The sequence below is a fragment of the Alligator sinensis genome, unplaced genomic scaffold, assembly GCF_000455745.1.
Source record: "Alligator sinensis unplaced genomic scaffold, ASM45574v1 scaffold324_1, whole genome shotgun sequence".
In the NCBI taxonomy this organism is placed as follows: domain Eukaryota; kingdom Metazoa; phylum Chordata; order Crocodylia; family Alligatoridae; genus Alligator; species Alligator sinensis.
The window spans coordinates 1,360,308-1,376,164 of NW_005842188.1; the positions used below are offsets into that span (position 1 = coordinate 1,360,308).

At 39.3% G+C, this 15,857-nt stretch overlaps 2 protein-coding genes across 11 annotated transcripts in view; one reads left to right on the forward strand and one right to left on the reverse strand.

Annotated features, from left to right (window-relative positions):
* SERPINE3 (serpin family E member 3) overlaps positions 1-11,393 on the forward strand; it is a 36,092-nt gene extending 24,699 nt beyond the window's left edge. For 7 of the 8 annotated variants that reach the window (XM_006026282.3, XM_025207203.1, XM_006026283.3 and 4 more), the window contains 4 exons: positions 309-409; positions 6,313-6,399; positions 8,993-9,076; positions 11,233-11,393. In XM_006026282.3, the coding sequence (XP_006026344.1) occupies positions 309-409; positions 6,313-6,399; positions 8,993-9,076; positions 11,233-11,276 (316 nt within the window). In that variant the 3' untranslated portion in view covers positions 11,277-11,393. Of the gene's footprint in view, positions 1-308; positions 410-4,460; positions 4,524-6,312; positions 6,400-8,992; positions 9,077-11,232 lie in introns of those variants that run through there. The other variant, XM_006026287.2, reaches the window with a different exon arrangement.
* A 1,531-nt stretch (positions 11,394-12,924) lies between these two features.
* INTS6 (integrator complex subunit 6) overlaps positions 12,925-15,857 on the reverse strand; it is a 65,153-nt gene continuing 62,220 nt past the window's right edge. For all 3 annotated transcript variants that reach the window (XM_025207196.1, XM_025207195.1, XM_025207194.1), the window contains one exon: positions 12,925-13,487. In XM_025207196.1, coding sequence (XP_025062981.1) covers positions 13,394-13,487 — 94 coding nt within the window. In that variant the 3' untranslated portion in view covers positions 12,925-13,393. The remainder of the gene's footprint in view (positions 13,488-15,857) is intronic.

The window sequence follows — 15,857 nt, forward strand, 5'->3', positions numbered from 1 at the left end:
GAACCATTGGCTAAAAAGTAAAGCCAGACATGATTAAAATTGAGAGTGATTAACCACTGGAACAAACTACCAAGGGAGGAGGTGAATACACAATCTTTTATGTTTTCAAATGAAGACTGAATGCCTTCATGGAAGAAACACTTTAGCCAAATACAAATTGCTGGTCTTACACTTCCCTCAGTTCTCCATATATAAGGGCCCATGACATACAGAAAGTTAGATGAGATGATTAAATGGTTTGTTCTGGCCTTCCACTCTCTGCAGCTATGAATTGTATATTTAAACAAAATCTGCTGTGTTCATTTTAGATTCAGCATTCAAAGCCACTTTGACTTAAAAATGGTTTTACCCATGTTGGGAATAACAGATATTTTCGATCCATCTGAGGCTGATTTTAAAGGTATTTCAGGTAAGAACATTTCTAATATAAGACCTAATTATTGAATGTATGGATTGTTGTAGACTTATGTATGTCATTTCAGTGATTCAACAGAGCTGAGCCTTTGGTGATTAATTATACTTCTGGTTCTATGAAAACCACAATCCAGGTTCTATTGATTTACTGTTATACTGAAGTTTCTGTTTCAAACTGTTATTAGGATAAGCAAAATCTGATAAGGAAAGATTTTGAGAGATTAAGCCAGTGAGAAAGCACATTACTAGCCACAGTATGTGTGGCACAACCTGAAACCTGGAAAAATTGTTGTACCTCATGCTCATACTATTGGTCCTAAATAGTTACTGAATATAATGCTACATTTAGGTCATGTGCAGACAAGCGTGGCCATGCAGTACATAGTGCCTTACACATGTCTGCAACACCACATACTGCACATTCAGCTGTTGTCCATGATGCAAGGGAGCAGTGCAGGGGTTTAATTTGGCCCCTGAATATCTAGGGGTCAAAAAATGCAGAGCAGCACATGCTGATCAAAACCGGAGCCTGGCCGGTCAGAGCCATGCTCCAGCTGCCAGCCAGGCTCTGAGCAGCAGGACTGCCCCAGCCCCAGGAGGCCCCCAGGACCCCGGGTAAGGCTGCTAGGGCCAGCACAGTGCTGGCCGCAACCTCCCCTACCACACCCAAGGTAACCTGCCACATACGCCACAGGGCACGTGGCACAGACATTCCCAGGGGACAACTAGCAGTGGCACAAGGTCCCCAATTGTCCGCGTTTGTGTGGAAATGGCCTAACAGTGCAACAGGTTTCTTTATTCTGAGTCCTCAACATTCCTATAATTTCCCTTTGTTTCTGTCCTGAAAACCCAGTGATCAAATAATCAACTCCATCTCCTTTTTGTTCAGATAGAAATTGACCAGCTGTTTCAAAAAGCCTGAGGTTATTCTACTAACTGGAAAATTTTAACCTGAGCAAATAATAAAAGATTCCACAGATACCTATTTCCTTTGGTTTGATAAACACCACTTTCTACTTGAGCAATTCCACTTTGGCACTCATATCCGTATCAACAAATCTTAAATGGAGATTCAGTTGTAAAATCTTAGCTGTCTTCCAGTGGTGTTATTGTAAATGGAAGCATGGCCACAAGATTTTTGGTACAATGGAAGCCACATTTTTATGAGGTTCCTTATCAAGAATATTGTTTTCATGGGACAAACTTCATGGCACATATTTTGTTTTTAATTCCCAACTAAAACTTGCAACTTGATGATCATCCTTTTGTAAGCTGCATTGTAGATATGATCTTTGATTTGGCTGCTTTGTCAATTCCAGACATGTTGGCATGCTTATTAAAACCTGCCAACAGTTCACAAACATACCTATAAGGTTTGCATCTATTTAAACTAGAGCAAATGGTTTAGGAGAATGAATTACAACGTTGATTCAGCTGCTGCTTCTCTGTGTCCACCTGTGAGCTTTAGTTAAATGCTTCTGCTCAAGTTCTCACTCTCAAGTTTTCCCTGTTAAATTGCTCTTTCAGGGATTCTTTGTTTCCATTTCTTCTCTATATAATTCTGACTTAACACTATAAACTCAGGCACCAACCAGGAAAAGCACTACACTTGCCTTTACCCATAATAATAAATATGGAAATAGGCAGCTCTCATTGAGGTCTTACCAAATTATCTCAGCCACTAAGCTTCAGTCTCCTCAGAACTCTATTTTTTTAATGTTATAGTCCCATTATTTCTTCCTGATCAGCAATTTTTAAAGGGTTTCTTTGGATTGCTTAATGGATCCATCATTAATTCATTCCTCCCACTGCAATCATTAGTCCTCAAGCACATGGAAAAATATTGCTGACTACCAGAATTAGTGGAGGGACACTCAAACCACTGATCGATGACTTACAAATAGGGTTCAGTATTCAACTCAGTGGTATAGTGGGTGTATAATCACAAAGATGGAAAAAATACGAAGGAAAGACTGCCATTTCACCCAACAGTTCACCCCAAGTGTTCCAAAGCTGCGCTAAAGTACAGAAACACAAATTGAACCTAATTCCCTTTGTCTTAAACCTATGAAGATGCTTTTTAACTTAAAGGAGATTTTTTAAAAAGTCAATGTGGTCAGATTCTGAAGCCATAATAGCGCACGTACAATTCCAGTGGTGTGTAATGAGCAGAGTTTCTCCATACTACTCATGGAACTGCAATCAGAATCTGGCCCATGTTATGTCAATAATCAAGCTGAATGGCGACTTGCATAGTGGACTGTACCTTCAACTGAGGGCCCAGACAATACTTTCATACTAGTATAACCCATGCTTACAGAAATGTGAAAAAAATAAAGGCACACAATATGCAACTCTATACTGATTTAACCTTACAGAGTGTGGTATAGAGTTACCCTGGGAAAAGTCAGGGGTAAAACTACACCGGTATAATTAACAAACTGTGGATTATGCATCTACAGTTATTCCAGGGTACTGGTTTGCTGAATGCAAATGGACTATTACCAGCTCCCATTACCCAGAGGCAAGCTATTGTAGTAGCAGTACTTACAGGGGCAACTGCCTTGCAAGAGCTAGTCACTTCTCTGCTCCAGATAGTAGTGTACAGTGTAGTTCTCAGATCAACCTTAGCCATCAACTGACTCATCTACAACCCTTACTTGACCCATGGGAGTGATCATCCTCAACTATGAGGGATCACTGCTGCCACCAAGTGCAACTAGGGCAGGGAAGCCACCCCAGGCACCAACTTTGAGGGAGGGATAAGAAGGGGCTCAGAAATTACTGCTGCCCCTGTGTTGTAGCTGCCTTGGGCACTTGACTGTGTTATGCCCCTGGCTCCAGACACGGGTATAATTTACACTGGTGTATAAAACCTGTCACCTACATTGGTGTTAACATGTCATTTGTCAAGGCCATCATTTTAGCAGTTACAGAGTCCTTGGGATAGGCATGGCAAAGGAGAGGTAAGTGATTTGTGTAAGGTCATACTGCAAACCAGTTCCAGGCAAGGGAGCAGGAATTAGGACTCAGCCTCCTGTTCTTACTAAACTTTCTGCTTGATGTTTTTACCAACTCCTACCCCTCTGTAGGGTAGGCAGGTAATTTTTATGCTAGGTTTTCTTCCCCAGTTATTCACTGCTGCTATTAAAGTGAGAAAATAATTCTTCAGCAGTCGTGACAGTGAAACTTTTCCAGATGTGCTTTCCAAACTGCTCATGTAGTCGTGATATTTCTTAACTCAGTCTGGTTTCAAATCCATTTTAATGTCTCATTTACACATGGTGCAGCTGCTTGATGCAGAAGATGCCTGCCGCTTAACAGAAGTACAGGCTTGAACTGGTCCAGAATTGTACGTGGAACTCAGCCCATCATTTCACTTTATCTCCTATCTTTTTTTTCATCTTCTTGTATGCTATTTTTATATTCTGGCAGCCACAAAGGTTTAAAAGTATCCAATAAGTGAGTTCTCTCTGGATACCTTGGCCTTGACAGAAATTTGATCTTTGTAATATCAGTGAAAAACATAGTGCAGATCAATTGTTATTTAATAAAATCACAGATCTGAAGGCCAGACGGGACTGTTATATGGGAGGTCAGCTTCATAATCTAACACAGACAATAGAATTCTATGCATTTACTCTGGTATGGAGCTCAATAACCTGTATTGGGCTTGCTTGGTTATGACAAATGCTGCAAACAGTAACAAACTAGATACCAGAAAGTTACCATTTGTAGCAATGTCTAGTATCCAAGAACTTCAAAATGCACCTCAAAAGGAAGATGAACATTGTTATTCCAGTTTTACATAGGGCCAGCAGCAGGCAGGGGAACTGATTTTCTACCATAGTATCCTGCCCTTACCAACCATTTTGAAGTACTAGGTTAAGGTTAAGTTAAGGTTAAGGTTGTTAAGGTTAAGTATGGCTAATCTCAATGCACAAATGGGGAAGTGAAACACAGCGTCTAAGATTTTGCCAGTGATACTAGAGTCAAAATTAAAGTTCAACATTTTTTGACACCCAACCTCATGTTCATTTCTTCAGACTATACTACCATGACACAGGAGGACACTAACAGACTATAAAAAAAAATCACTGAAATAGTAAAATCAACTCATGCTCAGCATGAGTTTCTCTCTACCCCTCTGACTTTCTGAAGGAAATTTACTTGATTATAGAAGGAAAGGACCAATTGAAGACATTTATAATGGAAGGAAAGCTGTTGTTACCTATAGCATAGCTTGTATTTAGCAGGTAAATATTACACTCTTTTTATGCACTTACAATAACATTCATGGAAAACTAGCCTTCCTATAAAAAACAGACCCTCATTATGCAAAGGAATTAAATCATTTTGATAACAATTATTAAGAGACAAGAGGAACGATTGCAATATTTTACATACAACATTTATAGTTTTTGTGGAAAGCAGCAAAAAATTTCCAGTATGGTATACATCATGATACATCAAATAATGTTAGACCACAAAACCTGCTATTAGTAGCTCTCTAACCATCAGCTATTATTTACTGCATCTATACAAGCTGATAGCAGAGTGAACATAAAGCTGATACAAGCATAGTTAGAACTGTAACTCTGACATTTGAATACTCTAAAAAGTCACCCATGAACTAAACAGAGTAAGGTTCAGACAGGAGTGTAAACTGTTTATAGAATGCCTTTCAAAATTATATTTATAGACCTAATGCAGCATCTTTGATAAACAATACATCCTATCAAACCAAGGGAAGAGGAATGGACTAATTGATCTAGTATATCATAGAATCATAAGGTTGGAAGGGACCCTGAAGGATCATCGGGTCCAACCCCCTGCATGAGCAGGAAAGACATCTGGGGTCAGGTGACCCCAGCCAGGTGACCGTCCAGTCTTTTCTTGAAGACCTCTAGGGTAGATGATTGCACCACCTCTGGGGGGAGCTTGTTCCATAGTCTGGACACCCTAGTTGCGAGGAAGTTTTTCCTAATGTTCAGCCTGAAACTATCTTCCAGGAATTTGTGACCGTTGTTTCTAGTTTTCCCACAGGGCGCCCTGGTGAACAGTTGTTCACCGAGCCCCCCACTGTATGCCTCTGATAGCGGTAAACCTCAATCAGGTCCCCTCTCAGCCTTCTTTCCTCTAGGCTGAAGAGTCCGAGATCCCTCGGCCTCTCCTCGTATGGCTTGTCATGCGAGTCTCCGATCATACGAGCGGCCCTTTTCTGGACCCTGTTGAGCTTCAGCACGTCCTTGTTGAAGTGCAGCGCCCAGAACTGGATGCAATACTCCAGCTGTGGCTGCACCAATGTTGAGTAAAGCAGGAGAATCACTTCTTTGGTTTTACTGGAGATGCACTGTTTGATGCATGCCAGAGTTTTACTGGCCCTAGCAGCTACTGCATCGCATTGCTGGCTCATATTCATGCTGGGGTCTATTGTTACTCCCAGATCCTTTTCACCTGTAGTGCTGGTCAGGTTAGCGATGCCCAGCCTGTAGGTGTGCTGGGGGTTCTTCCTTCGCAGATGCGGCACTTTGCATTTCTCTACATTGAACCTCATCTGGCTCCATTTTGACCAACCTGCCAGCCTGTCTAGGTCTGCTTGTATCTGCAAACTATCTGCGGGTGTGTCTGCGCAACCCCATATCTTGGTGTCATCCGCAAACTTGGCCAATGGGCTTTTCACTTTTAATATAATGATTAAAACAAACTGCCCAAGCGACCCTGAATGAAATGTATAGTAACTAGAGGGTTCTGTAAGCAGCACAGATATTACAAAGGGCAACAGAATGAGAAAGCAGCTACAAAAAAAGTTTTTTCAATGTTTTTAAACAGTTGTGTTGTTTTTACAATGGTAAACAGGTAATAACTTTTAATACTCACTTTTTGTCTATTTGTTAGAGCAAGGCAATCTTTACATTTCAGAAGCTATTCACAAAGCAAAGATTGAAATTGCAGAAGATGGTACAAATGCATCAGGAGCTACAGGTAAATCAGATGCACGCACTTTAGTGAGCTTGCAGATCAGCACCATCTCACAGCTGCAGCAAACATTAAAGGCCCAGATTCAGCAAAACACACAAATATGTGCTTAACGACAATGCTAAGTTAAATATGCACCTATGTAATGGGGAGACAGCAAAAAACAACCAGCTACTTATCAAATTAAAGAGCATGGAAGAACCACTGACTATTGTCTGTCTTTCACACTGTACATATTTAGTGTATAAATATGCACACAAACATACCAATAAATTTTACCTGTTGTACAGGGATTTTTTTTGTAAAAGGCAACTGACCTTTGAACTTTTCTTACTGGTCAGGAAGGGGATTTTTTGGTTCAATTTTTGGAAGAAAAGCACCACAGCAATTTTAATTTGAAGGATTTGAAGTTACAGCTCTGTGCATGCTTTGTAGGCTTAATTTCTCAGATACTCTTTTGGAGCTTCAAATTCTATGTACAAGTTTCTGGCAGCAGATGTAATTTTACATAAAAAGAGGACTGTGCAAAATGCCGGCTTCCAACCTAGACTGTGGTTCTAATGAACTTGTGTGTCGTATTCTTTTTTCCCCACTGGCATGTCATATTCTTTCCCCTCCCTTTTTTTAAACTAAACACATTTAAATCCAGAACCCTGCATTAATACTCTCTATTCAGAAACTAAGTAGGTTTAAACGGGGAAATATGAAAGTAGCTAACCCAGTTCCTCCACCCCTTTGTATCACAAGGACATCCTGGGATTCTCCTGTATATGGAAATTTCCAGGTGCTACTGAGGTCAGTCTTCTATATGCCACCTGCTCTTACTATCTTGGCATAGAGTTTTTGGTGCATTTTGGTGCAAGCTGTCCCTTATTGATCTGTGGCATAAGGTGTTTCAGTTTATGCCAAAGGCTGAATTGGCCTCATCTTAGGCAGTTGAGGACAGAAGTTGACTGAAATAATTTTTGTCCACTCTGTTCATCTTAAGTCTTGCTTTGAACATAGCTCAATTCCATATTTTACCCAATATTTCTCCAGCAGCAGCATCATAGTGATGATGGTGATACACATAGGAACATGTGTGTTACATAGTTTGCATGCAACATGGCTAAATTAATTTTGCTGTGGGGCTCGACAATAGTTTGACTTTTTATCATTAGTGGTGCAGTAACATTCCTGCAATGTTTCTGATAAATAAACTCATATAGGAGAAACCAATTTAAAATTACTTCAAGTGTTCACAACCTAAAGAGGAAGCATTGTGGCTAGCAGTAGACAGAACACCAGGTCCTTATCCCATTTCAGTCCATAACAAAACTCCAGTAACTGCATTGGGAGCAGGCCCATACAAACTGTTCTGCACCAAAAATATTTTTGGGAAGGAATAGAAAAATGGGGAAAGATTTGCCAAAGAAAGATTGAAGTAAGAGTGCAAAAAAGCCAGTAACAGTATACTTATAAACTTAGCATTGCACATATTCAGACAAGTACCTTCTAGTCTCCACTGAAGTCTTTGATGTCCCAACTAGAATAATCTGGACAGCAGCAGAAAAGAACAGTGAAAAAAGCCACTTTCTCCTCTCCCTAACGAAACTCCTCTTTAGCAACATTTGTGGCTTCTTTTGCTTCCCTTCTCCATCACTGACACTCACCAATCATGTTAACAGTTTACTGGCTGCATGCACATCTACCTCTGCTTACTTCAAAACCTGTAAGTTCAGTAACATATTGACATATTGAAAAGAAAAATTTCAATTTATTTTTTAGAAGTGCAGAAATAGTGCCTAGCAAGCTAGTTATTTAGTTTTGTTAAGATTTAGCTTTGGTCACATTTCTATATTTTTGGAGAAGTTTTAATCCTAAAAAAATCCACAGATATTAATGTTTGACCAATATACTAGTAACACCACTTAGCAATATAGAAATTTCATTGGGAAATTGTAATTCAACAAGAGGATCTTACTTTACGGATGTTTAGGTCTATCATAATATAAGAAATTTGCATTAATACATTTTTAAAAATCCCTGAACTATTGAGAAGCCTGATGTTTTTGTACAAAATACCAGCTACTAACCCCAAGACACTGGATGGAAATTCAGGAGATTGAGGTTTGGTTTTGATTTCTGCTACGCAGCTTCCAGAATACCTCATCTGTGTCTATAGTTCCTATCTGCAAATCAGGAATAATTTCTCTTTTACTTGTCTATATATCGTAAACTCTGTAAAATAAATAACTAAGCCTTGACATATGGAGGTTGTTAGGAATTGGTCACGTGGTGCAGGAAAGTGGCGTAGCCAGGAGTTACGACTCTAGCAAAAAAAAAAAAAAAAAAAAAAAGGCAGTGCTCCCTCTAGCACTGTTTGCTGCACTGTATTCTTTACATAATACAGCCTGCCAAAAGTTTCCCTGCTTATATATACAGTATATGGGAATTTTACTATCAGATAAATTTAATCTTAGTTTCACTTGTATAGTGAGGGAAAATTAATAGCTCAGTGGCTAGGATGGTAAAAATTCAAACTTCTGCAGGTACTGTATAAAACAGGCAGAAATTGAAGTCAAAACATTTTATTACTGTTTTTTCTCTTGCACGGCAGCAATGGTGTTGCTAAAAAGATCTCGAACTCCTATTTTCAAAGCAGACAGACCTTTCATCTTTTTCTTGAGGCAAGCCAATACAGGTATGGACTATTCATTTACTCATCTATCCCACAATCTTGCCTCCTGCCATGAACATGTGGCATGGCAAGTGCAATTGTTGGGATTGCACTTTTAACCGAATGCCTGTCTGTGGCCTAAGTGACTTCAGTGCCCATAAAATAGTAGTTTTAAACTCCCTTATAACAGAACCTGTAAAGGTAGGACACGGTGGCACTTTAGAGACTGAATTGTTCAGGTGAGGATGAGCTTTTGTAGGCAACAATTTACTTCATCAGATGCTAGGAAAACTCAACTACTAGAATTTGTAGAATAAGTGTTAAAATTTAATGGTAGCAGGAAAACTGACAAAAATCAGGGAACATCTGTAACAGTCTCTGTGTACTTTTAGTTCTCATTCAAGGCACTGATACTCATAGAGACTAATGTCTATTTATGCAGAGACCATATACAGTATGCCCTGCTGGCCATCCTGCCTATATGCCTCAATCCCAAGCATCTCCTGATTCTGAGAGGATGGTTTAAGGTCTATGTCTCTTCAAAACATTGATAGTCACCAGCAGACATAGCAGTCATTTGATGTGGACACCACAACCCAGAAAATAGTTGAGACCATGTTTTTTTCACATTAAGGACCCAGAAAGGATAGTTACTCTGTATAGATCCTCTGGTTTTACAGGGACTTAATTTGTAAAAAAGAAAAGAAAGAAATATTTCTTTTGTATGAGATGCTTATTCTCTTGGGGGAGCAGAAAGTTATCAGAAAGGATAAAATGCAATTAGTTAAGACATTTTTAGCAATGTCACAAGCCATCAAATCTCATTCATGTCCCAAATCACTTTTGCTAGATATTTAGGGAACATAAAAACCATTTATAGAGCTCAGTAAAATGACCCTCTCTGTGACCTGAAAAAAAGAACTTTTTATTTAAAGTGATTATATTTTCTCATCTACCTCGTAGGTACTTCAAAACTAAAGGATAGGTTTTTCCTAACTGTTGAAAAGCTTTATGCATAACAGATAGATGCTTTGAAATATTGTAACAACATACAATTTTTGCCGAACAGTGATGATGCATTTCTAAAAGGGGGAAGCATATCTTAAGACTGTCTTTCTTTTGCAATAATAACCATCCAATGGCCAGAAAACATGCCAGGCAAAGACTAACGTTGAGAAGTCTAGATAACACACACACACACACGGAACAGATTGTAGCCTCACTTACAAAAACTGAGCCAAAATTACCTTATAGAACTAGGTAGCAAAAATCATTTTGGTAAGTAAATTGAGCAAAACATAACACAAAATTATTCTTTAATAGAAATATAAATTGTAAAACAGGGACGTATAAGGAAACAAGTATAGATGAAAAAAACTATTATATAACATTCTAAACAAACAGTACCAGAAAACATCCTCAGCAGAGCAAATCATATTTCCCTGTACCATTTATTATAAGAATGCAGAAGTAGATGTGAAAATGAAAAATGTTGGTTGAAATCTGTTATCTTTGGGGAGAGGGAATAAATAAAGTCACAGTTTAAAAGTAATGTTTAATAGCTTTTTTATTATCCTCTGGGAGTAGCAAGCTCCAAATTCTAACCACAAGCAAATTAACAATGGGGCTCAAAGTAGAACCAAATTTTAGGATATCTCACCTTCACCATGTTTATGCTCTGGTAATACCAGAAATGTTAGCCACTTTTCAAATACCAAGCAAGACAAAAGCCCTGCCCAACTCTGATACAACTGGGAGTGCCAAATTTCCTTTTTAAAATCCAACAAATTAATGTATCCCTGTACAGGGACAAGCTGACGGAAGTATTGTACTAGCCCAGTGTAAGTGATTTAAGCAACAATTAAACTGCTGAATCAAGTAACACTGTAACCTAATGGGCCGAATTAATCTCTTTTGTAATTCTAGTGAATTTAAAACAGGAGTGAATTTGTTCAATTGCTGCTTTGACCAGTTCACTTTAAAATTGCCCAGCATGATTGACAAAGTGAAGGGCCAGACTTCCAACCTTTCCCCACCATCCAAAAGCCAGGTATTTGCATGCCAGTGATCAATTTGAGAAACTAACTTGCCGGTCACATGTACAAATCTGAAATGCGCCCATTTACTTTATAAAATCATAAATGTTCAAGAGTGTAATATGTATTTATTTCAATTTTCAGGATCAGTGCTCTTTATAGGAAGAGTTACAAATCCATCACAATAAGAGTTTGTCAGATATACCCCGCTCCCAATTCCTCCTGAGACCAGCTTTCCCTTGGTGAAACTGAGGCACCCTATGCATATTTATTAAAATAGGATATTTAAAATACCATCTTTTGCAAACACATCAGTAAGGAACAGTGGGTAAATGTTTAACCATATAACCTTGTAAATAAAATATATTACTTTTTGCATATTGAGTTGTGGACTTTTATTTATCCATCTTGATATCTAAAAACAAAAAATGTTTGGAGAGCACAAGTTTCTACCCATGGTCAGTAAAATAAAGATGTTTAGACCCAGATCACAGAAGCCTGTCAAGCTATACATGTACGTTACTTTTGTTGCGCTTTATTATGCCCTTATAGTGCTATAAAAAGGGAGTATATAACATTAAAAAGGTGAATCCGCTATCAAAAAAATTCTGTTTCAAACAGGAACTCCTTTCGTAACGCCACATGTAACATGGACAGCTACATGTACCAATACAGGTGGTTTCTCTGACTCACAACATTCCAGAGTACTCTGCTCTCCCTTCTACTCTTCAAGACAGAGGGACTGAGAGCAGCTGGCTCCTTGACAACCCAAGAGGAATAGAGCTGTCATGGAGAACCTGTTGTTTTACTGTTGCCATCACAGCTTTGTGAACACAGGGCAGCCCAATATTCTGTTTCCACCCTAGCACAGCAAGAGCTGATCAGCCTGTGGTGGCAGCAACTGCTGATGGGGATGAAGGTGGGGGAACCACTGAATCAGCTGCCACTATGGCTTAGTGCAACCCATCTGCTGTTGCTGCCTAGGTAAAAAATAAAGCCGTAATTACAAATGAACATGCTATAACATGCTACACACAAACTTGCAGCAAATGAACCTGCTTCAGACACTTAAATCGTATTAACTTTTGCCCCAAACAAAGCCTTGCAATACCTGCTACCTTAAGTAGTAGTAGTAGTAAAAAGAAAATTAGAAGCTGAATCAGGTTCCAAGTTTGATTACATAATCAAACTGAGGCAGTGAGGTAAAGAAGTAGCTTAAGGTGCAGCCAAGAGAAACTAATTAAGCTGTAAGAGGCTGTTTAGGAATTGGCACTAAGCCACCTTAGTGTGTCTGCTCACATAATAGCCGAGTAAGTATCAACATATATACTACACCCAATTAAGCATTTATACAAAGACATCATTTTTAGTGAGAAATGCAAAGCACTGAGAAAAGAGATGCTCCATTACTTAGCAAGGCTTATGTATGTGAGGACAAGGGTAGGAACATCTAGAAAAGACAGCTGAAATCCTGAAAAGAAGCTGAAGCTAGGCAGAAGGAATTTTAAAAAGACTTCTCTAAGTGTATTATTTTTTCACCAAATATTCCTGCGTTTTGCCATTACTGTAGCATAAAATGTGTGTGATGCTCTTTGGAAAATATAAGACTTACAGCATATAATGTAGTGTCAATTTATCACTGTAACTACCTGGTTAATCAAGATGAGACCTTAGTTTAATTCTGAGAACCAAAGAGTTAGCACTTCCAGTGACACACATGTGTTGCCAATTCCTAAAAACTGACACAAACAGCAAAGACCTAGAAAATGGAGGAGAGAATGAGCTACCTCAATAAAAAACATTGACACCTGCACATCAAAGATTAAAATAGAGCTTTTATTGATGGAATAACAAAAGTGCTTTTCTTAAATATTTTTCAAAATACATTTGTACAACTTACAATAATATATCCAAAATAACTGTATATACAAAACATTACCTTGTTTAATGTATGTGCTTTTTTGAAAATTACAAAGCAACTTTTTGGCAAAGTTCAACCTTAGAGGTGATAGTTTTGAAGGTTGGATTAAAAAAATAGAACCTGAGGGAAAGTGACACTTAAGTCAATGACAAGCAAGGAATTCTCTATTTAGTTAAATAAAAATGTTTTTAGTGATATTTTTCACATTACAAAAATAACAGAAAGGAAGAAAAAAAGTTTATGGATACTTTTCTCATTATACTACAGAGCAGCTTTGAGGTTTTATTTATTTTTTCAGATAGGGACTTTAAGAGCGCATATCAAAAATGAATGCAGGTAATACAGCAGTACCCTGCTGTGGCTTTTCTTTGTCTAAAGTGTCTCTTAGCTGCTGTTGATATGGTTGACCTGGTTGGATCTGCGATGGATTTCTTCCAGAAAACCCTCAAGCTGTTCTATCAGCATTCGTTTTTTAAACCTACATGTAAAAGAAAGCACAAGAATAATGCTCAACCAGAGATAAGGCAGACAGTTAAAGAGGCTTTTCATTGAACTCTGACTTCAATTATTATTCAGTATATGTTGCACAGAAAAGAGGTTTCCTAAGTGTGTACTGCTGTCTGTCAAAATCCTAGCAACCTAGTGCCATGGCAGAAATGTGACCCTTCCTTTCCAAAGTATATATTCACTGACAAAAACCCTATTAATATTGAGTAATATTGATTTTGGCTCAGCAGAGAGAAAGTGATAAGCTGTCCCAGCTCAAGGTAAAAGAAGCTAGGATCCCTAAGTGGACCTTCCTGTACACTTGTGTTATAGCAAAATAGTGATAATGGTCAGGGTTTGGTAAGTTTAGAGAGTGGAACTGTTGACAGTGCATGGAAAAAAAAAATCACAGCTATGGGTCAATATACCAAATCTTGGCAGTTTCATACCATATTTATACAGAAATGTTAAATACAAAAAAGATGACTGTATCCTTCCTCCACCTCCCACCCCATGATAATAGTTCCCTGTCAATATTTCCACCTACCCTCCTTCCACGCTCACCACATTAACTTAAGTAGTACACTGCATATATGTTGGCTCCATATAAGAAGGTGCCCTGTAATGTTCCCAGCATATATTAGTTAACTGAGATGGTCGCAAACCTTTTTGGTTATGTATGCTAATCTGTATACTGAGCCAACCTTTGCAATACCACTATGCTCCAGCCTAAACTAGCCCTCCACTTCAGCTAGGCCTCCATAAGGAGCCCCTAATACACAGTCTGTCCTCTCTCCAATCACCTGCTGCTCCCCATACCTCAGATGGATATAGAGCAAATCTTAACTTTATATCCTGTTTTTCAAAGTTTAACCTTACTCCACATTCTGGAAGATTACTGGCAATCCTAACTGCCTTTCACCTTCCCACAAATTAAAATAAATGGATTAATTTAATGTCTGTGTTCTACTAAAATTTATATACAGGTAGAAAAATTACTCTACAACCAGTGTGCACAGAATACACACAATTATCTTTCAGAAAACAGTTGTGTTTCCTTCTAAATTCACTCTATAAATTAACAAATTATATTTCTCAAAAGTTAAAATCCTTGACAGAAGTAGAGAGTAGCAACATACCTACAAGCCACCCTTAGGTTACTGCCAATGGGAGAATTCAACCTTGCAGCATGCATGGATGTAGGACTAAACCCTGTCCATCAGCCTAGGCCACCAGGAGAGTTCTTCCAAAGATGCTGAAGCTCTGCCAGCATTTCTTGCATGCAGGCAACAACTCATCATTGTTTTAAGGTAAGCGTTATCATGTTGAAATTTCCCTTGAGAGAAAATGATTCCAGTTTACATTCTGGTCACTTACCTGGCTACCAGGGTACACAATGAATAGAGAGACAAGTAGTTGCCAACAGAAAGAAAATTACCAGTAAAAAAAATTCTCACTCTTGTGTTGCTTTTCTCATTCATTACTACAGTAAAAGCGGTGTTATCCGGCACTTTACCATCTGGAATGCTCTATTAACCAGCATCTGTCCCACCGTGGCACTTCCAGTTTTGCTGCCATAAGCCGAGTCCCACCTTTTTCTTCTGCACCACGGCCCGGGGCAAAGCGGCCTGTGCGGAGCCTCCCTCCCTGTCACCCGACACACTGACGCCAGGGAGTGAAAGCCCTGGCACACTAGATGTGGTGGGAGGGGTGGCAGCCCGAATAGGCAAAGATGCCTCCAACCCACCAGGCTGGAGATACATATAACTCTCAGATAACTGGCATATTTGATTAACTGGCACCCCCTATTCCCCATGGATGCTGGATAACAGAGCTTTTATTGTACTGGGAAGTAGCATTACTACTGGGAAGTATATGATGGAAGGATGAGCAAAGTTTTATAGAACAATTATGAAAGAAGGAGGGAATCATTTCTCCATGTAAACAAAGGAATTATATGGGAAGGAGGCCAACAACACCACCTTCCTCCCAAAGGAATGAAAACTAATTTGCAAGTCTTTCGCAGATGCTGTATATTAGGGCTGTGTGAAGCTTCGGTAGCTGATTCAATTCAGAGGAGATTTGGCCCAATTCAGGGACCAAATCTCCAAATCGAATCGGGAGGCCAATTAAAAGCTCCGATCGATTCGGAAATTATTCGGTGATTCAGCTGCCCCAGCTGCCTCCAGCTGGTAAGTCTGTTGGGGTTGGGGGAGGGAAGGAGCATGGGAGAGGGAAGGACTGGGGCTGGGGCAACCTGCCCAGCCAGGGCAGGGGTGCGGAACCTGGATGGGGGGCAGACGGGGTGGGATGTGGGCACAGCAGCACTCGGAGTGGGGACTCTGCCCTGCTGCCGCTTGCC